Here is a 27,309-nt window from a genome sequence, read left to right as displayed (position 1 = left end):
TTAGGATTGCCTTCGACTGTTCTAGTTAAACAGTTCAACTGAAACATCATTAGTTCAACTTTTTAATTTTTCTTTAGTCCAATATTTTTTATATTCTTTTTGTGTTTCTCCATTTTTTATTTTTTCTCCTACTTGCTTTGATTCTGTTTTATTTTCCTATATTTTAATCATGTAAAGCACTTTGCATTATCTTTGTACTGAATTGTGCTATACAAATAAATTTGCCTTGCCTTGCCTAAAAACTTATTTTGTTGTGGCAAAGCCAAAGATCGGCCGCACCAATTACAAAATACGGTTTTCTAAAGGTATGAGACAAAATTTAATTAATGGTGGTGCTGGACTAAACCTACTGTGGAGGTGTGTGTGTGTGTGTGTGTGTGTGTGTGTGTGTGTGTGTGTGTGTGTGTGTGTGTGGGACTAAGGTGTGAATTAGGTTTAGGTTAGGTTTAGGGATAGGTATGTGTCGGTAATGGTTAGGGTTAGGGCAAGGGTCATGGTTAGGCCATATAAATTAGTGGGAAATGAATGGAAGTCAGTGGAAGGTCCCCACAAGGATATGGTGACACAACGTGTGTGTGTGTGTGTGGGGGGTGATAACACTGATCTAAATAAGTGAAAAGGTCTTAAAATCTTTTTTAGCTTAAAATATGATAATTAGATCTGAGGTACTTGAATAGAGTTGTATTTTCCTAAGTTAAATGTAGATCATCTTATTCCGTTGGAAATTTGTCTCATAACCTGCTCAAGAAAAACTGACTAAGTTAGATTTCATATTTCAGTTAACTGCAGCCTATGAACTGCAGGACCAATGTTATCTGAAGATTATTCAAAGCATCAGCTGGCTTACCGCCCACCCATACTGTATGCCTGATGCCTTATGGCCTTAATGGTAATAGATTTTTCTGTGTGTTTTTATCAGAACACCCATTGACTTATTTATTTTCAGCAGTTTGTGCTTCAGTAGCTAATATGTTAGATCAGACCTCAAGCTTTAGGGCCACTTGGCCGCCAATGATTTAGTTATTGTTTACCAGTAGTTGCTGCTTAAAGGAAAAGTCTGGTCAAATTCAGAATAAAAACTTCTGAAAATACTTTAAGTATGAAATTATTACATTCTTTTTAATAAATGATCGTTTTTTTCAATAATAGTAATTTCATTTGAATGTATTTTACTCGAGGCATCCATGTTTGTCAAAGAACACTACTGTCGCCTACAGGTTTGTGACGTCACGGTGCGGTATCGGCTGTTGATCAAGTCCCAGTGCTGTATCTGATGTTTGTCAAAATGCACTATTATCCATGATGGTGACGACCAGTGCACTATGAGAGGCAGAGAGTAACAGATTCCTCCGTCTTCAAGTTGCCAATCCAACGACGAACCCATGAAGGATCATCAGGAAAGGTGAAATAACCACAATTTTTTTCACTTTTGCCCGATTTATTACAACATCCAACTGCCATGCACGGGCATTGTCAGTTTAACTATAGCCCTGCTGAATTTCAATGGGAAAGGCCTCTCGAAATCTTAAATAATTGTTGTTGATTGCAGTTGCAATTGTTGTTGATGCAGATGTGTTTATTAGTTCCCATTGATTTTGCCTGTAAAGTGGGGAGACTGGGGCTAGGCTTACCGCACAATGACGTCACTGCTGGAAGATGTCAGGAGTGAGGTGTTACTATATTTGGGAAAAAATGGCCGCTCCCAGACTCAGTGATCGTGATATCACTGAAAATATTGTTTTTATTTTTTTACCTATTAACGCTAAATTCATTAAATCACTGCAGACATTTTAGTTGTAGTTATAAATAATGACCCATTGGTTATTCTTTGCTGGATGTGCTCTCTTCATCCTCTGACAGGGTAACTGGCTCAGAGCTCGTCTTCCTGGCTGTGTGTTTCCTGGACGGGGCCGCCTTTAACAGCTGCTTTTTGTATCTCTGCTACTGTCTCCTTGAACCCCAGTCAGCCTCGGCAGATGGCCGTTCACACTGAGCCTGGTTCTACTGAAGTTTTCTTCCTGTTTAAAGGGAGTTTTTCCTCTCCACTGTCACTACAAGCATGCCTAGTGTGAGGGGTTGCCTTCGAGTCAATGCAATCAACTGGTTTTCCTTAGATAAAAAACTTTGAATCAATCTGACTGTATGATCTGATGAACTGTAAAGTGCCTTGAGATGAGATGTGTTTTGAATTGGTGCTATAGAAATAAACTAAACTGAACTGAACTTACTGATCGGGCTTTCTATTTAAAACAACTTTGATAAATTATTGGAGACGATAAAATTTGGATTTTGTTCAACTCACTTTATTCCTTATATTCCATACCTGACCTTAAGTCTTAAGCCAAGCATGACCATTATATAATAGTACTCAGAAATGTTTTGAAATGAATACAGTATGGTTGATTGGTTTCTAAATTAGCAAAGCAATTAGGAACAAAGAAATAACAACAAAATACAGAAAATACAACAAATGGATCAAAGGGCAAAGTCAGAACGAGGGAACAACTAAACCATGATTAACCCTGATGAACTCTTTCTAAAATTCTCCTCCAGGAAGTATTTGTGGTGTTTGCCAGGAAACGGCGACAGAAAACATTTTGTGATCCTTCTTTCTCAAAATGACTGGATAGATGACCCATTAGGACTGGGTGACTGAAACAGGAACTCGATCTAATGCCTCATTTCCTTCCAGAGATGAGACAAGCTTTATGGCTTGACCTCCCTCTCCCAACAGGATCTCTCTCTTTCTACTCTGGTCATGTTGTAATCTCACACTTCACTGTCTCACTTAATCCAAAAATAATATCAAACACATTAGTAAAGGCAAAGGGCTGGAAAATCCAATTTGAAAACCACACTGCGAGCTCCTGGACGTGATCATTCCATATTTGTGGTGTCATGTGGGGTTTTACTAAACATTTGTCTTAAATGGGAGGGGAAAAGCAACAGAGGAGGCAGGTGAAAGCAAGAGGTGAGCAGAGCATTTCGTTTGAAATCTCCACAATGGTGAAGTAGAAAAGTTTGCTTCTGGGAAGTAAATTAAAGAACAATTGAATCTCATCCAGCCGACCAAAGTTTGGTTCTCTGTAAAAACCTCTAAGGAACCTTTAAAATATGTTTGCTGTTGACAGTTTATTTAATTTTCTCAGCAAAGTTATTGGCCCCTCCAGGAACATCGCTCCGAGAATCTCATTGCTGGTTTAGTGATTGTTTCAGTGATTGGGTTGAGACAAAATTTTCAGCTTGAAAGTCTGGAGTGACTGGATGGCACCTAATGAGTTTTACACAAACATGGACAATCCTCAGGGTATATCGCTTCGTGACCTCGCAGGTTCTCTCTATTCTTACCATGTAGCACTTGAAAAACTAAATGTTTGGTTCATTCTTGCAATTCGTTGAAGAAATTGATAGTTTTCTGAGGAAGATGAGATAAATTTCCTCCAAGTGTCATACCCTAGTCTGGATTTTATCATCTGAAATCAATGTTGGCCTGAGATTGATGTCGACTGGAAGATCGAATTTCTGGGGATTTGTGAGGTCACAACTGACAAGCAATCTGAGCCGCATCTTCGAGACTGTAACCAGACCATGGGACCTGTTGCCACTCTTTAGTGTTTTTTTTTTGTTTTTTTTTGTCAAGACAACTAAAAATAACTGAACAGAAGCAACTATTGCTTGAAGGTAGATTGAAAAGATGAAAGTCATCAGTCAAGATTCACACCAGATGGCAAAAAGTGACTTAAACTATACCTGTGACCACTTACCAAATTTAAAGGAATAAACTAATGAATGAATCAATGTTTGATCCATCCATCCATTTTCCATCACTCTTATCCCAGTTGGGGTCATGAAGGGTGCTGGTGCCTATCTCCAGCTGTCTACGGGCGAGAGGCCGGGTACACCCTGGACAGGTCGTCAGTCCATTGCAGGGCAACATATTGACAAACAGAACGCACAACTATTCACACTCACACCTAAGGAGAATTTATAGAAGTCAATGAACCTAACAGTCATGTGGGAGGATTCAAGGGTACCCAGAAAGAACCCATGCATGCACAGGGAGAACATCCAAACTCCATGCAGAAAGGGGATGGGCTGGAAATCGAACTCAGAACCTTTATGATGCAAGGCAGCAGTGCTACCCACTGTGCCACTGAGCATTCAATGATTTAATGAAAGATGCAATCAAAAATGTATAAGAACATCAGAAAATGAACTCTTACTCTTGCCCCTCTGTCACAGTATTATCACCGTGTAGTAGGGCTGGGTGATATGACCTCTCATCAATATCATCATAAACTGGGCGGTTATTCCTCGATAATGATAAAAGCACGATAAATGCTTCAGCTCCTCTGTCAGAAATAGGGGGGACAGGGTGCCTATTGGGTCAGTAAGGGAACTGGCTCCCTGGGAGAACCCTCTTCCCCAGTTATTTGCTCCTCATCTCTGTGGCTTCCCCTCACCTGTCTATCACACTACCACACACACAGGAGCTTGGGGAGCCAGGGTGGGTCCTCCCATGCTGGCAGAGATGGCAAAAGTACTCACTTTCCATACTTGAGTAAAAGTACAGATACTTGTGTTAAAAAATACTCTGGTAAAAGTGGAAGTACTGATTAAACTTCTTTACTCAAGTAAAAGTAACAAAGTACAGGCTTGTAAATTTACTTAAAGTATAAAAGTAAAAGTAGGAACCACTTTTTTCATGCCGTTGCCTATATTTTAAATGGATGTCTGCCAATAGGACTAGATCTCCGTTGTGTTCGTTTTCAATCATCTCGTCGTCCATGCTACTATGCTAACGCCACCGCCACCAAGCTGCAATGATTTGCCGCCAATGAATACCGCCGAATCTGTCGATTCATCTTGTAGTGGTGCGTCAAATGCAACGTAGATTCCCATCCAATTAGATTGAATTTGGTATTGATGACGTGAAAAATAATAACGGTAACTCCATTGAAATGATTAAAAACTAAAGTAACAAGCCAATTTTTTTAAATGTAAGGAGTAGAAAGTACAGATATTTGTGTAAAAATGTAAGGAGTAGAAGTAAAAAGTCACCATAAAAATAAGTAGTAAAGTAAAAATATCAGAAAAATCTACTTGAGTACAGTAACGAAGTATTTGTACTTCGTTACTTCCCATCTCTGCATCCTGGTGAAGGCACATGCCCCAGTTTTAATAAACACCTTAGTCAATATCATTCATAACATTTCCAAGAATCCTGCTTCAGTAGGTTGAGCCAAACATACTCAAAATGTGCAGGGTCATCTTTGAGCACGCCATTGCACTTTACTGTCACCAGTTCACAGCAGTTCTTCCAGCAGTCCACACTTTCTCTGCTCTCTTTTTCTCATCATCTTGTTTCCCATCGCCCAGGTTGCCAAAGGTTTGCCTGCTGTGTCTGAAAGTAGCTAGAAGCAGCAACCCAGACTGACAGCAGCTCATTGGATAATTTGTATCACGTGCAGCCTGGTCCCGACTCCAGAAGGCTTTACCATATTACAAGGAGAAGCTGCGCAAATGACGTTTAGACACTGTCGTCGGACAACATGCAGTAATTTATAAATGTTTAAATCAGGTTGGGTCCGGATTAACCAGCAGGTGGATCTGGACCCTGGTCCGCTAATCCATGACCTCTGCTCTAGGCCGACACGTGTAGGGGATCAGGGTTGGCATATTCAGGGCATTAAAGGTGGGTCAGGCTTTCAGGCTTTCCTTCAGGTGTTCATGCCCACCTGTGATATTTGCAATGCATTTAGACACTTATGGTTTAGGGAGGGAGAGGTGGGGACACACCTCCCCTCCCCCTGTTTTTAACACATAGTAGTCCAACAGGCATAAACACTGCCTGGCTGGGCCCTTGGGGGCTCGTCAAGGCTTGGCTGTGGTTTCTGGCTCTCCATGGGAGAACAGAACAAAAAAAAAAAATAATTCAAAAATAAGATATTTCACCTAAAGATATATTGAAACTATGCCGTACGGCAGTCATTATGCTGCTTTTGCACATCAGGCAAATACATAAAAGATGTCCAAGCAAAAACTGTCTTCCGAGCATGGGCAAGTAATTACTCCGGCAGGATGTGTAGTAGACCTTTACTCAGGCTGACGTTTTTCATTAGAGTACTGTATGAAAAGGCTAATGAGCTGCACAGTGTCAGCAGATGGCAGCGTGCTGGCCACAAACTTTTAATTTGACGCTTCTGGTGTCTATCATGAAAAGAAGAGAGCCAGCAACTGGAGAAGCCTTCAGGGTGACTGTCAGTTTGTACAATTCACCAGCAGCAGCAGCCAGTAATGTGGCGTTGCTCCTTCTGCTCAGCCGACTTGAAACGAATGGGTTATTTAGAGCCTTCTTCATTTGCACTTGTGGAGGAAGGGCCCAGAAGAAACGAGAAGCCCCTGACGTTTCAGTGTTAGATGTGGTTAAGTATCTAATTCACTCCTTGTTTTGCCACCTCGGTGGGTGCAGCACCTCTTTGTATCTTTACACGTAATTGTCACTTGCTGCATCAGCATCGAGCAGATCCAGACATGCCGTTGGTGGTAGATATTTCCCTACCAGAACCTTGTAAAAATAGACGTGCACGCATATTTTGTGCTGCACTGCTTTTCAAGCACGGCCGGTTTGCACTGGATGCTGTTTAAGCAGAGGGAGCTCCAGCAGTGGGACCAACAGACCGGGAAACTTTACTCAGCTGGTGTGACTTTTTATAGCCAGTGTTCTAGCAAACAAGCTGTCACCTCTTAGTTTACATATCCAGAAAATACAGAAAAAAGACTGAAAAGGGGCAAACACTACTGTTGCTAAGGGGTGCAAACGGCATGTGAAATTATTAGATATTTACAGCTAATTTAAAAGACCCTGCATGCTCGACCGACAGACAAGCAAATGCAGAAATTAGCATCACACATCAGGCAAATACATTAAATGTGAATTATCTCCTTTGAGTTTTTTTAGAACAATTCTCTTGACTGAGGCTTATTTGTAACGTGCAATTAAAGCATTAGCATCAAATAAATAAAAACAAATAATAAAAGAAACTAATTTAAACAAAGTTGTTTTAATTAAATAGAAAAACGTAACGTTGAAAATCATTTAGTCCTGTTTAATTGCTAGAGGAATGTTTATTAACTTTATAATAATAAAACCCCTTATGATTCCCAGCTATTTCATTTTCACACATTTTGATTTCTTTGGTTTTCTCTTTCACATCACCCAACTTAAGTTCGCTTTACAGATTCTCTATCTGATTCTAGTCAGAAAAAGTGTGTGGGTACCATTTAAACATAACTTTAAAACCTAAACCTGTAAAGTGTATGAATTATTTTAGGCCCAATCGTATGTTTTTCGGTTAATAAATGAAAAGGTGTGAACTACTTCTAAATACATGTTACAGAAAGCATCTTATGCATAACCTGGAGGTGAAAACAATGCCCCCAACACCTTCCTGCATTCCTTTTAAGCATGAACAAGATAGAGAGGATTTTTTCTGGTTTTATTTATTATTTAGTTGAAAAAAAATGTGGGTAGTTATAGTACAAACACATCAAAATTTATCAATCATTACAGTGAAATGTACAACCCTAGAAAAAACGCTCAGTCTTTAAAGTGTAACATTTCCAGGGCTAACTTCCTGGCGGCATCATGTCCCAGCATGAAAACCACTTCAAGCTCCAGGTATCACATTCTTTTGACATTGCACACTAAGATGGATCTGTTGCCAGAAAAAAAAAAAGGTTGAGAAGTTCCTTTGTAGCGGGACGCTGTCTCCTTTTCACAGACAGAAAGGTTTGGACTCCCCCTCAGATGTCAATCTCAGGTACGCCACCTATGAAACACAGCAAACACAGAAAGCTCGTAAAAAAGCACAGTAAAAATTAAATGTCTGCTTCCTCAACGCCTTTTTAAAAAAATATTCCTTTAAAGCTTAAACAAACTCATCATCTCTTGCTTATTAGGAAAGCAAACTATCTGTTTCCTTATCTTGGAAAAAACGAAAAAAGCAGACGGCAGAGATCTGACCAACTTTAAAACCACATGCTGAGGTAAACAAAGCACAGAGAAACAAATGTGCTCAGCGCCGTCCTCTCCCTCCATCTGCTCCTCCTGGATGTCTGCCTGCTGCAGACCGTGGCTGCGCTCCACTGAGAGCTGAATATTGGGAAGATGGATGAGGGCATTTGCCACACTCAGGGCCTTGTCTCCTCCATGCACGTGACAACGTCTGTTCACCACTCAGCTGTAAATTCATACAAATGATACAAAATGGCTACTTGAGGGTCCATGAGAGGGGAGAATGTGAAACCAGAGTCCAAACAGTAGAGCTGGGATATAATGACAGGAGAGAGCTGATCTATTAGGAGGGGGAAAAACACTAGATTTAGGAAAAGAAAGGTTTGTTGTGATTAATACAAAAAAGAAAGTCATACTATATATCGCTGGTGATGAAATAAGGTTTAAATGTCTACAATGTTCCATTTCTGTGTTTGAGTTTGAAAACAGGTTAAAAGTCTGAGTGAGAAGCATCAATGTTCTAAGACGTGGTAGCTCAGGTTCTGTTCATTCTAGCATTCATGTCCTTCGCTCTAAACAGTCCGACTGAGCTGAATAAACTGAGATGAAGCAGATCAGACTGGGACCATGGCGCAAGTTGGACTCAACCAACCCATATTAAAGAAGAGTGGCACCAAAATGCACCCATTTTCTCTTCTTAAGGGCTGGTTATCCTCCAGCAGCAGTGTGTCGCAGATGTTTTTGATTTATGCCCAATATTGAAGCGTGGTGTGCGCTGTGTTATTTCACGCCACAACGTGAGAGGGACAATCACGAACTAGCTGTGGGTCTAGATACGGCCGAGGCGGTGAGGAAGTGGGGGCAAGTTTGTCTGACAATGGAGGGACATGAAGGAGAAAAAGAGCAGGGATCCAAGTGGAAAAAGGGTCCCAGCGTTCCACGCACCTCGCTCTTCTAGCTGGTCCATCTTCACCAGTCGTTTTCCACAATGGCATACAAACAAAACAAGCCGGTAAGGCACCAAAGAGGAAAAACGCATAGTGTAGAGCGGATGTAGATTTGACCAATCAGAGGCCTCCTGTCTGCGGTCACCTACAATTTTGGAGAGGTGCAGCGGAGTGTCTGCAGTAGGGGCGGAAGCGCATTTGCGTTAACTGCGACACACACGCAGACGACCTAGTTTTAAATCAGCATTTAGACTTCTTTTGGTAAAAAAACAACAACGTAGAAACAAACATTTGGACCTGGTGACATATTGTGATTCCATCTCTTGACTTCTAGAGACAGAGAGGTGAAAGGTGAAGGAAGGGGCACCATGGGCAGGAGAAGGATACTGAGCTCATTCCTGAACCTATTAAAGACTGTGTTCAGTTCATGGGCTCTGTCCAGACGTCAATCTAGCAAAACATCCTTCTGCTCTCTGATACTGATCTGTAGGAGCTTGCATGTAGGGGAAGAAGTTCCCATTAAATTTCACCTGATCCGCCCCCTTCTAGGTTTGCAACAAACTGCAAACAGGACATCTAATAGTATTCTTTCAGGCATTGTTTTCTTCCTCTTTCCCATCCTTGGGGCTGAATTTGTTTAGTGCATGACTAATAGTAGACATATTCCCCCATCTGAGCTATAGATCTCAGCTGCTCCTACAGAGTTATGGGCCTGGATTGGTTCCTCTGATTAATTACTCCACAGAGAGTCCAGGGTTCTTGTTTAATAAGCTTGCCCAACTTTCTTCCTGACCTGTCTGCTTTGTTCCTTTGTCTTCATGATGCTGTTTGTTCACTGATGTTCTCTAACAACCCTCTGAGGCCTTTACAGCAGAGTTTGATTCATGCACATTCCACTTTTTACTTATAGGCCAATGCATGCACTTTTTCTTGAAGTAAAACTGTTACCCCTAATAAAACATTAATGTATGTTAGCAGAAACAGACACTGCCCTTCATTCTGAGTAGGCATATTCAACACGTGTATCCGTTTTTTTTACGGTATTATTGTAAAAAATTTGAAGGACAAGGGTTGGACTGAAAGTTAGTGCTGCCATTAACATAGCATGCAAACTTCATTGGGGAATACCAGCAGCTGGATGAAAGATTGGTTCAGGCATCAAAGTTACAAGGCTAACCCTCTTTCTCAGTAGGTCTTTTTTCCCCTTAAAGGAATCAATGAGACTAGTATGAAAAGCTGCACAAAAAGGTTTTTCAGATACATTTACAACTGTAAAAAACAAACTGAAGGGAAATTCAGGGTTTCTGGTGGTTTCTTTGTCTAACTTACTGAGCATAATATGCTTAAGGGGCTTTAGCCCTTTGATTTTTCCTGAACCCACTTAAGAAGAAGAAGCATATCAAGTGCTTCAACTGTCCAGAAGCACTTTAAAACAAAGCTTCTACTGCTGCACTTTTCTAATGGGCACTTTTATTTTTGGTAGTAAAGGTTAGCTAGCCTAGGCTCTCTCTCTCTCTCCTGAGTTTTTCCAACTCTTTTGAAATCTCCCTCTCCTCTCTCCTGCTCTCTGTATCAGAGAGATATTCAGTTAATCCTCTGCCTCCTTTAGTAATAATGGTATGTGTAATAAGTATAGTATTTTTGTAGCTTTGGACTCAAGCGTATCAGAGTATGAGCCCCGATTTCCAGCTGTTTAGCATCCAGGAATTGCAGTAGCAGCCATTCAAAATGGCCCTTTCCTGCAGCACCCAGCGATATCCCCTCCATCTTCCAGCCCCCTCGACTTCTCCTGATGTGCATTTTTTTTTTACTCTGACTCCACCCTTTCACTGAATTGCAGGGTCTGACCAGGAGATGACGCTTCTCTTTAGATCTTAATGTCCACAAATTATGACAGAAAGAATATTTTAGTACAAAGACTGATGTTTAAAAAGGAATTGTAGGGGTCTGGCCAAGGACCAGCCAATGGCCCATCAAGGAAAGTGAGAAAATTGTGAATGGCTACTACTGTAGACTAGGCCCACTAGTCAACAGCCCAGAGCCACCCAGACCGGGGACATGTCCATGTAGTGGTCCTCCAATAGTTCCTAAACAGCCAGGCGATTAGATGACGGTATGCAGAATGCGTAGTCGCAGATCTTGGCCCACTGGTCACCATCAACCCATCCACATTTCTAGCTTATTTTCCTTGCCCAGTGAGGCACCCACGTGGAAGCCCACTAATTTATTAATTGGCAGCTCCATATTTAGAATTGTGGGATTAAAGAGACCAGTGACCATAGTCAAATGTTTGCCTGTGGCCAGAACAGGCAACATCACATTCTACCTGAAACTGCTGGCTAAGGATGAGGTTACTTACTTAGTAAATTATAGACCTATATCTAATCTTCCTTTCTTATCTACAATTCTTGAGAAAATAGCTGCTAAACAAGTGTGTGACCATTGACACCATAATGAACTCTTTGAAGAGTTTAATTCAGGTTTTAGAATGAAACATGTGAGCTCAACTTAGCACTGAAGCAGCTCTGGTGAAAGTCATTGGATTAATTTCCATTGTTATGTGGATGATACCCAGCTATATCTGTCTATAAATCCAGATGAAGTTAACCCATAATATAGATTAACAGGCATGTCTTGAAGACATAAAAACCTGGAGGACTCTTAACTTTCTCCTCCTAAATGCAAACAAAACAGAAGTTATAGTCTTTGGACCAGAGTCTTTGAAAAAGAAGCTGATTAGTCAGTCACTTCATTTGGATGGGATTAAATTGATTTCAGATAATAAAGTAAAAAATCTTGGTGTTATTTTCGATCAGGACCTGTCATTTAAATTCCATATCAAAGAGGTTTCTAGAATTTCCTTCTTTCATCGGCTCAATATTGCAAACATTAGAAATATCCTGTCCAGGGGTGATGCTGAGAAACTAGTCCATGCATTTGTTACTTCAAGGCTGGACTATTGTAATTCTTTACTATAAGGAAGTCCACAAACTGTAGTAACCCTTACTGTACTAACCCTTCAGCTGATCCAAAATGCTGCACTTAAGAGTTCTGATGAAAATAAAAAATAGAGATCATATCTTTCCTATCCTAGCTTCTCTTCATTGGCTTCCTGCTAAATCCAGAATAGAATTTAAATTCCTCCTTCTCACATATAAAGCCTTAAATGGCCAAGCTCCATCTGATATCAGAGATCTAATTGTTCCTTATGTTCCTAACAGAGCACTTCACTCTCAATCTGCAGGTTTACTAGTGGTTCCTAGGTTATCCTGAGCTATCTTTATATTTATGCTGCTATAGGCTTAGACTGCTGGAGAACATAGGGACCCCTATTTCATCACTCTGCTTCATTCTACAGTATCTCTATTCTCAAATTCTGAAGTATTTGTTTGTTTAACCTCTAACATGTATGCTCTCTTTTCTTTTTTCCTCATCAAAGTAGCTTCACCTGGTCTGTTCCTGTTTGGCTGTGACACCATCCTGGAAAGAAATATCAGCTGTGTTTCTGTCAACAACACCTTTGTTTATAGATGGTGGAGCTTGGTCTGTTTTTCCAGTGTAATCCTACTTATCTTACTGTGACTATATGTACACTCTTTCATCCTCTGACATGGGAGCTGGCTGGGAGCTTGCCTGCCTGGCTGTGTGTTTCCTGGACGGGGCTGCTTGTGGAGCTGGTTGATAGTTGCCTTTTGTATCTCTGCTTCTGTCACCTTTAACCCCAGTCGGCCTCTGCAGACGGCCACTCACACTGAGCCTGGTTCTGCTGGAGGTTTCTTCCTGTTAAAATGGAACTTTCCTCTTCACTGTAAGTCTGAGCCTTTAGAGGCACTAGACGTTATTAATACAACTATTAGCTTAGTTTGATCTGCATAACTTTTGAGACATCTAATAACATAATATGAGATATTTCACCTTATTTCTTAGGTCAAACTAAAGCACTTGATATCTATCAGTGTTACAAAAGGGCCTATGTAACTCTTTTGAGTAAAAATACTGTAAGCTGTTTATTTTAAATAAACGTAGAAAGAGTTGGTCGAAGAAGCTGGTCTTAGTACGGCTGCTGCTAGGACATGCTAACCCAGATGGAGAGCTAAGCGACAAAGAGCTCCAGTTTCTAACTCAGGCTGTGTATGGTTAGCATCAAAACATACGGTTTGGATCGAAGCATATGGATCAAAACATTTACTCTGATATATTAGATATTATGTGTTACAACAACTGACAAATGCTTCATTCCCTTTAAATACTTGTTCATTATCTTCTAGTATTATTTGGATTTCACGTTAGCTTCTGCTAATACTGTTAGCTCTAAAGTAGATCACAAGTTGAATACATTTGTTTTTAAAAGATATCTCTGCTAATGAGAACTTTGTGGTAGTGACACCGTGTGACACTGTCTAAATTTACACCAGTCAAATGCTGGAGGATATATATAAAATAAATATCAACCCAGCATGCACTTTGCAGGTAAAAACAAAAGGCAACCTCCATGAGTGAAAAGTACAATAAAGGATGAATAATTTTTAAAGTAATTATTTATTTTTATGCATCACAAACAGCAATTTTTGAGTTAATAGCATATTTAGGCCAATGTTTTCAACAAGTTGTTTAAGTCTGTTATGTTAAGGGGAGCACAGACAGCTGTAAAGTGGTCGTCCAGGTCATTTGACTCACTAAGTGATGGATCCAACCCTCTCAGGTTACACGGGAGAGTTTTTCAGAAGAGAAGCTGAACCGAGCATCAACATGCACCAAGTTCTGAACATTAGCCCGACAAAAACCTTCATATATCTCAAATTAAGCTAATACTTTGTTCAAAACTTGTATTATGTTTCTTTCATTTTTCATCTGAACAAGAGCTCCTTTAGTCAAAGGGTTACCGTAAACCGCAAGTCATTATTTAATGACTGGGCAGAAAAGATGTTGAGACAATGATAAGTGGCGGATAAAGGGAGGTGATGATCTCAGTCTTTGATGCTGGGATCCACAGCTCTTATCAACACACTTCAAATTTGGCAAGCAATAGAGACAATGTTTCCGATTATGTGAAGAAACCGACCGAGACGGGCGAGGACAAGCGGAGCCTGATTAAAGGAAGATGGGTAGAGTACTGCCAAGAGATAATAGGGCGGCTGGCCAGTAATAACATGATACTTTATCAGTGGGTGTGTCTGACGTGACCTGAAGTTATGGATCTGATCCAAACCGCCTTTAATATGTTGCTCACTGTATCTTTTAACAAAGACCTTTAAGCAGTGGTTCCCAACCCTGTTTCTCGGAGACCCTGTCCTGCATGTTTTTAGTGTCTCCTTGTTGAAACCCACCAGAAAAGAATGGATGATTAGCAGGATTCTGCAGCACTTGATTGCAGAAGAGGAGCCCTCATTAGAATCAGGTGTGCTGGAACAGAGACATTACTAAAACATGCAGGGCAGGGGTCCCTGAGGACCAGGTTGGGAGCCACTGCCTTTAAGTATGGAGAACCAACGCTAATATAATTAAGATTCTACTGCAATAAATAAATAAATAGTTAGAAGTAGATGCTTTTGTACAAATTAACAAAAAAAACTTTTCAATGAATGGTTTCAATTTATTATTGTTAATCAATCGCACTATTATTGAAGACATGCATTTAAAAAAAATAGTAAAATTAAATTATGTAACAGTTCTGAGCGGTAAATATAAGCGACAAAAGCTTTAAAATAATGGAGACGAAAAGATGATATGACCATGAACTTTTTTTTTAAACTAACTATAATCATGGGTTGCTTTTACACTTATTTTATCCATGATGAAATATGATACTAATAAAGTGGCCATTGCCACTTACCCTACTGTTATAAAATAAAAACCATGTGGTTAAACATTGTCCTTAATCAAAATGTGGTTTATTAATGCGCAAAAAAAACACTCAGAATTACAGACTGTGCGGTTAAACAATGTCCTTATTCAAAGTGTATTTTTTATTTTTTTTATTTATTTGTTTTTATTGAACTTTTTTGCAAAGCAGGGAAACATCAAATATTAAACACTCTACAAGCATATGAGAGGGATGTACACAAAGTGTATTTTAATAATACAAAAATACAGACTTCAGCTTTGCAGAACGCAAACGTATCACACCACAAAAAGAATCCTGACTATGCATCGGACGGTCGCAAACCCACGCAGACCTCAAGCGGAAGTCTGCAGACAAAAAGCAGCTGTGATTGGTCTTTGGTATTCCTTTATGGCTTTCTGTGTGGTCGTCCTTCTCGATTCGGGGCCGGGGCGCGCCATTTTTAAAAACTGAGGAACAACTACAATGGACAACCTACGCGTCTTCCTTTGTCTTTTTGCCAACTCCATTAACAGAACCTGTTCCTCTTCAATTTCTAGCAACTCTAGATCCATCTCCGTGACCATGATATCTTGCAGACCCACCATTGTTGTGTTGGAAGATAAACACTCCCGCCGGGGCCAGTCTAGTGACCATCCGGCAAAGTTCTCGTGAGTTTTCGAATAGGCTCCCCCTTGCGCTTTGACGGGAAACTGCTGTGCGTGCCGAGAAATTCCAGACCGATGGTGCAGAAGCATACCAGCAAAACTGGTTTGCGACATTTGATGTGTGCGGTTGCAGAAGTCTAATCGGCCTTTAATACTGTTGCAGATGCACCTCATGACATTGTGGTCTGAACTTTGCCAAGGGGCAGGCCATGCAAACTTACAAACTGGAAACTTTCTGCAGAGACAATTTGCAGAGACAATTGCTACAGACCTTCAAACTTCAACACACAGACTTAGAAACCGTATGTAGCGAGCTTGATGGAGAAGGTTTCCATAATCATTTCACTAACCCTACTGCTCTATGCAGAAAAAAAAACTCAGCTTGTCCTGGATAGATGGTGAAATGCTTGGCCTTGCTAGCATCCTGGCAATCTGGTATGCTTTCCAGGGACACTTGATAGAGCTGAGCCATCATTATCAACATCTGTTTCACTGTCCACTCTCCTGCTAAGGCGAGGCTGGTCTGCCAATAAACTATTCTTCTGCCATAGAATAGGTGATAAACACTTATTTATCATCATAAATATCTACTATTGGTGACAGTTTCTTCTTTCCAGTCAGCTTCAGGAATGAAAATGAGGCAAAACAAAACAGGGAAGTGGCCCCTGCTTTACATATTAACAGAGAAGTCTGGCCCAGTACTGCATTAAACACCCACAGCGCGGCTGATGAATTCCTTTTATACATTAGCTCATGAACAATTGTTCTAGATGCCAGCAGGTTGGGAGAGGTCGTTTATTAAAAGGCGGAGAGAAAAAAAACAATCAAAGAAGCTCTGGACTAAGACCAGGCAGAGGTGATGCACCTGCTCAACTCTCTCATGTAAATCACTCAGGTTCTAACATCTGAGTGGGAGTGATGAGGAGATTAATGGAGGAGGGTGTGTGGGAGGAAGGAAGAGCAAGAACTGGATCTAACTTATACTCCCTTTCACTACCTGAGCGTTTGATAGAGGGGACAGCAGCAACCCACAGGCTGGGCTATTCAATTAAACTAAAAAAATTCACTAAAAACACAGAACTCACAGCAGACATCATGTCTCTTTGAGAGGATAGGCTGTGGAGGGTAAGGCTGTCAAAAACAAGGGTAATCAAACACTGTATCCAGATATAATACTAACTTGGAAGGCTATCCATACTAAAGGAAAATTATGTTTTTGCCATTGTTAACTTTAAGTCTGCACGTGAAAAAAAAAGAGTTAAAAATAAAAAATGTGCTGCGAGTTTTTTTGTTTTTTTTAAGATGATATTTTTTTCCTCCATTTATATGATAGTAATAAAACAACAGCAGATGTTAAACAGATCTCAGTTTGAACAAAAGTTTAAATTTTTTTAAACAAAAAAAAAAGAAAGATTATTTAAGAAACCAAACAAAATATTATTAATGGATATCAACCAATGCATGCCCCTCATATGGTCCGTTCCTGAACGCACTGATGTTTTGACAAATGGATGCAGGGGATGGTCAGATGGTCAGTAACCACTTTTTCACTTTAAGTTTTAACACACAGTAGTATAAATGTGTTGGTTTGTTTATTTTATTTTGACAATATTAGAAGACATTAGTTCCAATTGTAGCACGCACATTTGGTTAACTTTTGTACATTTAATTTTGTCCAATGCTTAATATTGTTTGTGCTTTCTTTTCTGCTGTTGTGGGAGTACCGTCAACTGAGATAATGCAAAGCACTCTGACTGACAGACTCACTGACTGATTGGGTGGTACCATCTGGAGTTCAAGTATGGGGGAAGACCATGGACTCCACATTTTTAATATGCTGCATAATCTCTTATTTTGCTTTTGTGATTTGCTCATTTTGTTAATTTTGTTTAGTAATAATAATTTAAGCTTAATCCTTAAACTAACTGTTTAGTTAGTTTTTGTTAAATTTGTGTAGATGTTCTCCCTACCTCTTCCTCAATGTGTCAGTCTGGTCTGATCAGCCAGTATTTAAGTCCCCTTTGTTTTCTGTGTGTCAGGTCAGTTTTCTTTGTGTGGTTAGTTTGAGGTTTTGTTATGTGTAACCTTGATTTTTATGCGCTAAGTTAATCTCCTAATTTGACCTATTTTAAGGGCCCTGTAATTCTTGTTTGGATTATTGTTACTTTGCGGAAATAAAACCCATTTTGGTTGGCTCGGTCCCTCACAGCAGGTATCCACCAAATGCGAAACCAATCAAAACTGATAATATTGGCCAAAAATGCTGACTAGCCGACGTATCGGTCTACCTCTTCTTTAGAGTAGGGCTTTCACCAAAAATTCGACTGCTCAACTTTATTAGGCCAACTAAGAGTTGCCGGCTTCCCTCGGCAGGTGTGGACCTGCATGGCGATGTGTGGTAGGTAAAACACGTCTCTTATTACGGTAGATGATTCTATGGGCTTAGTAGACCTCACCCTGTGTTTAGAAAGAACAGCTCGACATGATATAACAAGGACTGTCACTGCAGCAAGGCGTAATTTTCTGCGGCGTCGCACTGCTATCAAATAGTCGAGGTGGAAAAATCACAACTCCTTAATGCCTTACTTCAAACCCATCTATATTTGCTGAAAGGAACTAGACCAACCTTGATTAAATATGTGTAAAATGCCATAGTGTTTGCACATCTCGATACTGTAGCTCCTTTTACAATCCAAGAAAGGAAATGATGCCATTTTCCTGCAGCTTAAAGTCATTACATACAATAAAAATCCCTCCAGCCCCAGAGGGGCATTTATCCATTTCACTGACCTGACTGAAAATGTTGGTTTTCTGTTTACTATAAAGCTTTAATAAAGTTAATTAAACTGTATTATTAATGATTAATATTCTCTCCTTGGTATCTATGCATATAGAGAATATTACAGTTTAAAAAGAAATGAGTATACAAACTAAAAAGCAGCTGTGGACAAACGTATTGCAATGTATAATTATAAACTGGTTTAAAATGTTTTATAGTACATTAAGGAAATGAAAAAAGTGGCTTTTTGACCATCTTTCTTATATCAAAAGCTCAGCTAGTCCACTCAAACTGATCCATCTTCCCATTTGGCCTCTAAGAGCGTCGTTCAGTCTCCTGTTCCACCTTTGTAATTCATACTGTAGGTAGAAAAGGAGTCTGTAAGACTTTGAAATGCCCCTTTTTAACTCAAACACTTCTAGATTGTCAAAAATTATATTCTGGTATAATAATAAATAACAAGATACATCTCACTTTTTATAGCTGATAATGTACTCTGCTCCTTCTACAGTCTTTTTCCATTTCAGAAAGCAATTATCACAACGGAGCTTTGCAAATTGTTTTTCATTGGATTGTTTTTGTATCATTTACTCTATTAAATCGCTGTGTTGTGTTTGGCAGCACATTAATGCAATATTTTGCATTAACCTTAATTTGAAAAACAACTGAAAGAAGAGCTGTTCTTTCTGCTCAATCAACTCTGGCTTAAGATTTGTTTATAAGAAGACGAGTTAGACGATATATCTGCAACCTTGAGCTACTGTAGTTTTGTACTTTCTGAAAAAAAAAATAAGTGTCAGAAAAGTGAAAGAAGAAAAATAAATCTGTTTCTTTGCTAAAACGGTCTTTGTCTAATTTGCTGGGTGACTTTAGCCAAGCTGATGCCTGGAAAGGAAAAAATTGTTCAAACTGCAAATTTCAGATGAGAAGTCCTGCTCTCTCTGGTGTTGATGATGGTTGGAGGAGTTTTGGCTTCGTATGAGAGCTTTAAACACCAGCTGAACCACGATCCAATTAGTCTGTGGACATCACAACTAATGATGCATCAGGATACCGTTTAATGATTTCCCCAAAAAATAATACCTTGGAGAAAACCTTGAGGGGATTCGATCTCTACGTCCCTGAAGTAGTTAGGTAAAAATAAAAAGACTGGAAAAGCTGACATAATTTAGAGTCTCGGGTTGTAGACGCATTGTCTGGGCTGCTGCCATGAAGTGCTGACATGTTCTATTCAACATGCAGAGCAAAGAGAGCCAGACTTCCAAAAAAAGACCCCCATATCAGGCAGCAGCAGGTACGACTGATTTATAATGAGCTACAGGGATGGAAACCGATGCTGCAACCAGATAACTACTAATTGTGCAAAGCTGCCACTTCGTTACTTCACTGCCAGGTTCTTAAGGATGGAGTTTGGGCAAAAAAAGCACCTTTAACACCCAAAGTCTGTCGTTTCCAACACTAAACGAAGCAAAATTTGTTTTTTTTTTTCGTTCATTGTCTATTAGAAAAAAAAAAGCTTAAACTTCCTAGTTACATAGAAGGAATTTTCTTCTCGTAGTTTCAAGCTAAAAACATTTTTTGTAAATGGTGATAAAAAAAAAAAGTTTGAAATTTGGAAGAAATGCAATTAAGAAAAGAAACATTGAAAAACAATTTAATAAAAAAAGCTTTTGAGAGTAACTGTAGTGTTTTCTCTGATTTTGTTATCTAACTTTTAATTTGCTTCAAGCCCAACATAAAAGTTCTGTGTATACGCCAACATTGACAGAAGGAGAGTATTGGCATGGCTGTGGCGATGCGATACGTGTCACGATATTTGGGTCATGATCAGAGCATATGAGCGGAGCGGAGCGTGGAGCGGAGTGTGGAGCGGAGCGTGGAGCGGAGTGTAAGAACAATAGGTAGAGCGCAGAGAGGTTTTCAATTCAAAGGAGAATCTGTTAGTTAAATCTCTAATGTTCTGCTCTTTCTGCTTTTTCTCATTGTAGCTTCATCTGTTCCTGTTTGGCTGTGACTCCATCCTGGAGAGAAATATCAGCTGTGCTGCTGCCATCAACACTTTTGTTTATACATGCTCGAGATCTGCCTGTTTTTCAGTGTAGTCCTGTTTCTCTGATCGTGACTGGCTGGATTTGCTCTCTCGATCCTCTGACATGGGAGGTGGCTCAAAGCTCGTCTGCCTGGCCACGTTATTCCTGGACGGGGCCGCCTTTTACAGCTGCTTTTTTAATCTCGGCTTGTCTCCTTGAATCCCAGTCGGCCTCAGCAGAAGGCCGCTCACACTGAGCCTGGTTCTGCTGGAGGTTTCTTCCTGTTAAAAAGGGAGATTTCCTCTCCACTGTCGCTAAACGCATGCATGAGTCAATGCAATCAACTGGTTTTGCTTAGATTGAAATATTTGAATCAATTTGACTGTATGATCGGGTGAACCGTAAAGCCCCTTGAGATGACTTGTGTTGTGAATTGGCGCCATTGAAAAAAACTGAATTGAATTTAAAGGGTGGAGCGAGGATTTTGCTTCGCTCCAGTTCGCACCGAACGTCAATTAAAAATGTTGGAATATAAAATTTGTAAATTAACATTTATTTGATTTAAGTGTGATATTTTTCAACATGTTTGACTGCATGACCACAGGTAACAGCAGTGCTGAATGCAACGAGGAGGAAGATATACCTGCGCTGTCGCAGATGGAAGTGGATGCGGTTACAGCCAATGCAGAAAACATGATAAACACCTTCTTCACTGCCTCGAGGTTACATTTGAGATGCCCTATTATCCATCTGCTTCAGCTGGCAATGAAAGATGTCGAGACAAGGATTGCATATTATGTGATAAGAAGTGGGATAAAATATAAAAACATACACTAACTATACTTAACAACACAGAGTGGGATTACATAAAGTAATTGTTGTGGTAAGAGCCATTTGAAAATGGATCGCATACATGCATTATACGCTATTATCTAATTTGCAATGGGATCCAAAGTGACCTTTTTTAATGTAGTCTAGTAAAATGAAATAATAATTAAATAAGAAACTCGGGGCAACATGAATGGAGCGAGGTGTTACGTTCACAGCTGGGAAAAAGTGTGATAACTTAACAGCCAGTTAAATTAGACAATACACATGTATCGGTCACATCATAAAATCAAACGACGTGTGTCCCAGGGCCCAGTGCATAACTACATGAAGGAAAAATGTCAGAAAAAGCCTTCTCCTGAAAATGTGAGCGAGCGTGGAGCGATTTTGCCGGAGCAGCAGGAAAATTAAGGTAAGAACACAGTGTCCTAGCACAACTTTGAGCGGCGGAGCGAATGAGCGAACATCCTCATGAGCGGGGAGCGGGAATTGCACGGCGCGTCGCTCCATTCACATGCCCTGGTCCTGATACGATATTATCATGATATTGCAATATCACTATATATTGCAATATTTTTCCCTGTTGTAAAATTAAATTAAAATAAAAAAGCGAGTGCTGTATATGTTCATCAGAAGATATAGTGAGTCAATGTCTACCAATGTGACTGCCTCAACTACAGATATGACGCTGCGCTGCACAGCGAAAGGGCTCCACAGCGCTATCTGCCAGAATGGAGCAGATGTAGCCCATTTTCCCTCATTGTTTTAGGTAAATGGTTTTTCGTTATAAAAAAATCGAAAGTAGATACTGAAAGATTGATATTATATTGGGCAACCAAAAATCATGATATATCGCCAAAACGATTTTTTCCCACGACCATAAAGCCGGGCTTACACTGTACGATTTTTTTGCCCCTTTTGAGCCGACTTTCCAGTCGTGCGAAAATTTTTTGATCGGGAAAACCTACAGCCTGATCGTCATGTAGTGCAGAGGGGGTAACGAGGGGCGATCAGCCTCTCACAACCATCTCCAAATCAGGAATCGTGAGGTCAGGAGAAAATCAAACGTTTCAAATTCAGTCGGCCGTCATGGACAAATTGCTCAGTGGGCAACAAGGATTCTTCTTCTTCTTCCTCTCAGATGTAAACACAGAAGCATGGCGGGGGTGCGAGTGAAATGGAGTTCTTTCTGTAAAATTGACAGACCATAGTAGCCACGTTTGCTCAGCCATGTCTTCTTTCCAAATACGTCGTCGCCCTTTCTTTTTAGAGATTTAAGCACAAAATTGCACAAATTGCCAAGGCAGCGCGTTTCTCTCTAGTGAGCTTTATATTCCTTCTCTACTTGTTTGGCTTTCGGATAGACCAGTCCGAGTAGCGCCACTCACTGCGGAGCTGAGCCCGACGTGGTTTTTAGACGTACAGTGTGAGCAGGTAGATTGCATCAGAGCGTCGGATCGCAACGTGTGAGAACATACATCATGAGCTTTGAACTCACACTGTACGACAAAACCCAGTGTGAGCTGTAGCTGTGTGCAACGATTTTAAAAAAAAAATTGCACAGTGTATGCCCGGCTTCACATTGACAGATAAAAATGTTGCTAGAGTGAATTCAGACCAATTGAGATGCATCTTCACTCCTCATTCTAGAGGAAAACCTGCCCCAGAAGTGAAGAGAGAAGAATGCAGTTTGGAAAACTCAACTGAAAAACAGAAATAATATAAATATTAAATCTGTAAAATGATAATTGAAAAGGATAAAAGTTGAAGAATAAATATGAAAAACAAGTTCCCCTTCAAAACTCTATTTGATTAAAAGGTTTTTCAAAGTTTTATTTCTGTCTTGGATTTTAAATTGACAAAAGATGTTCTTTGTTTGAAACAATATTTAAACAAAATTCACTTAATCAATTCTTAATATTCTTTAAATTGATCAACTATAACTATTGCATTAACTCTGGTAGATGCAATATTAACATTTCAAAGTAAAAGTTTTACTTTCTTCAGCCAAACCCTCATATTTCAGACCTGGGCGATATTCTCGGGCAAGAATCCAGTCTACCTTTTATTATCGGCAAAAAGGAAACTTGTTCAAAGTGTAGGAGTTACTTTTCCAGATGCTCTGAGCGGGAAGTTAAGGATAATAGTGCTAATTATCCCCCGTTACAAAGCTTAAAACAGCTTTGAGAGAAGAGATGTCAGCACACTGAACACCTCCCATTATCAAGTCCAAAGGGTCTTCGTCTTTGGAGCTAGTGAGAAACTCTAGCTCCGAGAAACATATTTTTTGCACAATTAGAAGTGGGGAGAGGAGGAGAGGAAGTGAAATAAGATAAATCTCACATTTCCTGCACATAATCCCTACAGCAAGAATGCTAAATGAAACCTCTGAATCATGAAATTAATTAAGACAAGATGAAAACACTGTCAAGCACTGCTGAGTGCAGAAAGAAAAACAACAACAAAAAAACAAGCTTCTGTGGGTTAAAACGGAGTGAGTTGAGTGATTACTGTCAGCTAAAATGTGCTTATAAAGCTTTTTACAGAAAGGTAAAGATCAAGGAAAGGACCTAGAGCGCCTCTTTGGTTTTAAAACACTGATTCAGGATAAAAAAACTTTGATAAGCCTGAAAGAAATCCCTGATGATGACAAGCCGCTGCATGCTGCAGTCATTATCGGAGGCTTCACAAGATACTATAAATGCCTCACCTCGTAAGACCTCATGCGGCGCATGGATGCAGGAAGCTTGGAGTTGCTTTCTTCCATCACCTGCAGCAGCTCCTCGCACGCCTTCATGGGAAGGACCACAGGGTGTCCGATGCAGTTGGCCTCCCAACTCGTCACAATCCTGTAAACAGCAAACACACAGAGGAGACCAGCGTTAGACCATGGCTACTGTGTTTTTGCATATTTATTCCATGAAAATAGGGGACATAACTGGATTTTAAACTAAGGATCATTAAAAATATTCCTGAAAAGAAATAAAGAAAAACAATGAAAGCTGAAAGGAGAATGAAAGAGGGAAGGAATTTGGCTCTGAGGTGTCCACATATTCCATTTTGGGGGGCTTGTGGCCCTCTGTGCAACTCCTCAGAGGGTCTGTGGCTCCAGATACAAACCTCCTTAAGTTTCTTACATTTCACCTCATCTCAACCGTCCAAAAACTGTGATTTATTTTATAGCATAGAGTATTTCATGTGACAAATTTCCTGCAGATTTATTATGGATTTATTGCTGTAAGATGAACAGATAAATAAAAACAGCAGTCATGTTTTGGTGGAAAGGATGTAATCATCAATTTTGTCAGCAAGGTCCTTTTTTAACCATTTTACACCATTTAGGTTAGTAAACTTTAAGAATTAAGATAAATATAAATATTTTTATACCATTTTCTACAGCACACTTCAACTAACATCAATCAGGATGTACTTCTGGTTGCAGAACGACAGATCATCACATCAGCTAAAATCTGAAGGTGAGCATCAAGACACACCAAAAATTCAGCTGGACTTTGACTAGGCCTTTCTAACCATGGCTACGCTTTGATCTAAGCGATCATACGTGTAGCTCGGTATGTTTAAAGTCTCTGGCCTATTTGGATGCGGACGCTCTGCACCGGTCTTAAGTCTTAATCAATCTCTGATTGGTTTTCTTCCAGGAATGCTGCGTATTTAACTCCATCCATCATCTCATCCATTCTAACAGGCTTTCCTGTATCTGCATTAGGAATCCATTCCTGCAGCATATTTCCCATGGGGACCGCTGTGTTCAAGGTGAGGTGAAGTGGTAGTAGTCTAGCATGCATGGTTTTTAGGAAACAAAACCAAAGCTTCTCGTGGCTTTGTTTCAGCAGAGCAAATCTCTGGTAGGTGAATGAATGAACAGTGATCTGTGTTATGTTCTATGTTTAGGCTATAGCTTTATAACCAAACCTTTGTTTTAGTTAGAGGTTCTCAATATAATTGGCTTCTGACTAAACAAAAAAGAATTAGAATGGAGTCTGAACCCAAACTATTGGTTGAAATATAAATATTAGCCAATAAACATATTCCCCACTGGTGTTCTAGTAATAAAAGCAGCATCATCATTAGTTTTGTGTATTTCTTTGTGATGCTTTAATATCCTTAAACACACAAATAAGCTTCATCATTGCAATGTTTAGCGTTTAGTTTAAATTTCTGAGCATTATAAAACCTGCTGAGGTCATAGTTAGCTCCAGGCTTTGGGATTCAATGATTTAGACTTCATAACAACTCTTCCTTTCTAGGTCTTCATGATGCTGTTTATTCCCCGATAGGAGTTTTAGATATAAAAATGTATCATCATCATGCATTTCTTTGTTTTGGTCAAATGACATCTCAATAAATTTCAAAACAAATAAATAAATCAGATAGTAATGCAATTTTAAAATGCATTAGAAGGAGATGACTCCATTACGGTAGGTTATAAGAGGAATGCACTTAGGCCCCAGCTCACTGGTTCTCCAGCCAATTATTGGCAGTTTAAACAAGACATACTGTAACCCCCCTACGGCTGCAGCCGACTGCATCCCACTGTATCCCAAATAGTAAGTCCGTCATCACTAGGGAATTCAGCTCCCCAGGCATAACATTTCATTTAAACTGTCAGAGGTGAGTGATGAAGGATGCTGGTAAATTATGCAAAAGGGGAAATGGAAGAGTCGGTTATACCTGCAGGAAAGTAGGAGGAAGAGATGACATTTAGGAAAAGTTTAAGGAGAAATGATGAAGCCATGACTGGTATAGGGGTTATTATAGCCTGGAGATGTGGTCATCATTCAATTTTAGATTCCAACGCTGGATTTATATATTAAACAATTGAGAAAGTGTATGTCTTAAATATTCGGTCACTTTTTTAGATTTACTGAGGTTCGTCTCTTTTGCTTTTTGATATTTCATTAATAGTCATCAGCGAAAAATCAACAACATGCATGAAATCTACAGCAATAAATCTGATTATCTTTGCGTTTTAATCAATTAGATGCAACAAATCAAATTGATTGTTGGATCTTTTGGGATAATAGAAACAAAATCCAAAAAATCTTTTTGAATCTAGATGCGTTTATTAACTTCAATTCACTATAAATGTAAATGCCACTTTAATAAATGTCTCCCCTTCAATCAGCTGTCTTGTTTCGTTATCGTGATAAGTTTATATTCATGATAGCCATTTTTGTTTATTGTCTAAATGATACATTAGAATGAATCATTATTAAAACAATGGGTGATTTTTTTTTCCTTTCATTTTTTTACTTTTAAGGCATTGTCAAATTTGTAGAATATGATTAATATTTTTTTTTAGATAAATCAGCTTCTTTATGTAACTGGTGTCCTGAAAACGCCACATTTAAATGTATATCCTTTTAGATTGTGGGGCTCTCATAGAAAGTAATTCTTTTATTATTATCATGAGAATATCACCCAATAAAGTGATAAGATTTTAAGTGCATATCACCCACCCCTACTTAACAATTAGAATGCATTTAAAAAAAACAGGAGTAAGAAAGTTTGAATTTGCTTTAGATTTTATTTAAAAGAAATGAGTTCAAAACTATGCTCCATCCCTTTCTAACCATCTCTCAACAGTTTATAGCTTGGGTGGAAACCTTTTGTAGTGATTCATAATCACAGATCAGACTTTAATAGAAATCATTTAAGGGCCCACAGTGGCACAATTTACAGTAAATAAATATTTAATTCATTGGAGTAAAAGTATTTATTTAACTTTGTTTTCTCCTGTTTGTAATGATGCCCATTGTTCAAGCTAAATACTGTATATGAGCTAAACTAGAAACTCAGTTTTACAAAGAAATATGAAGAATGATCCTTTAAAAATTAAAGGCATGTCAAACTCATTCTTAGAATGTTGGTTTATATGTTTACAAGATGAACTGACATCTGTGGGTTTTAATATTCAAGGTTATGTGAATAAAACAGCTATAAAAGAAGCTTAACAGCCTGCGAGCAGATGTGGTTTACGCTGATAATGGACGCTTTCTCTAAATCTTAAGGAGAAAAAGCAGAATAATACTTAAAATCAGATTTGGTTGGATGACCCATTTATGTTGTTGAAAACAGACCTTATTAAACACACTGTTAATGTTATAAGGAGAGCTTAACATTAACTTTATTGCTCACTGGCCATTGTGGCTAATGGCTACTAGCCACTCAGTATTTTCAATAGCCACAATTTTGTTG

General features: G+C 39.3%; 1 protein-coding gene across 3 annotated transcripts in view; it reads right to left on the bottom strand.

Moving 5' to 3' along the window:
• Positions 1-7,507: 7,507 nt before the first annotated feature.
• Positions 7,508-27,309, bottom strand: part of ube3d (ubiquitin protein ligase E3D) — a 41,884-nt gene continuing 22,082 nt past the window's right edge. Inside the window, exons 9-10 of one of the 3 annotated variants that reach the window (XM_015388397.1) lie at positions 23,801-23,939; positions 7,508-7,832 (exon numbers count right to left, since the gene is read on the bottom strand). In XM_015388397.1, the coding sequence (XP_015243883.1) occupies positions 7,779-7,832; positions 23,801-23,939 (193 nt within the window). In that variant the 3' untranslated portion in view covers positions 7,508-7,778. Of the gene's footprint in view, positions 7,833-23,785; positions 23,940-27,309 lie in introns of those variants that run through there. The other 2 variants (XM_015388395.1, XM_015388396.1) reach the window with 2 other exon arrangements.

The sequence above is a fragment of the Cyprinodon variegatus genome, unplaced genomic scaffold (genome assembly GCF_000732505.1).
Source record: "Cyprinodon variegatus isolate N-32 unplaced genomic scaffold, C_variegatus-1.0 Scaffold422, whole genome shotgun sequence".
NCBI lineage: Eukaryota > Metazoa > Chordata > Actinopteri > Cyprinodontiformes > Cyprinodontidae > Cyprinodon > Cyprinodon variegatus.
This window is presented reverse-complemented; position numbering and strand designations above follow the sequence as displayed.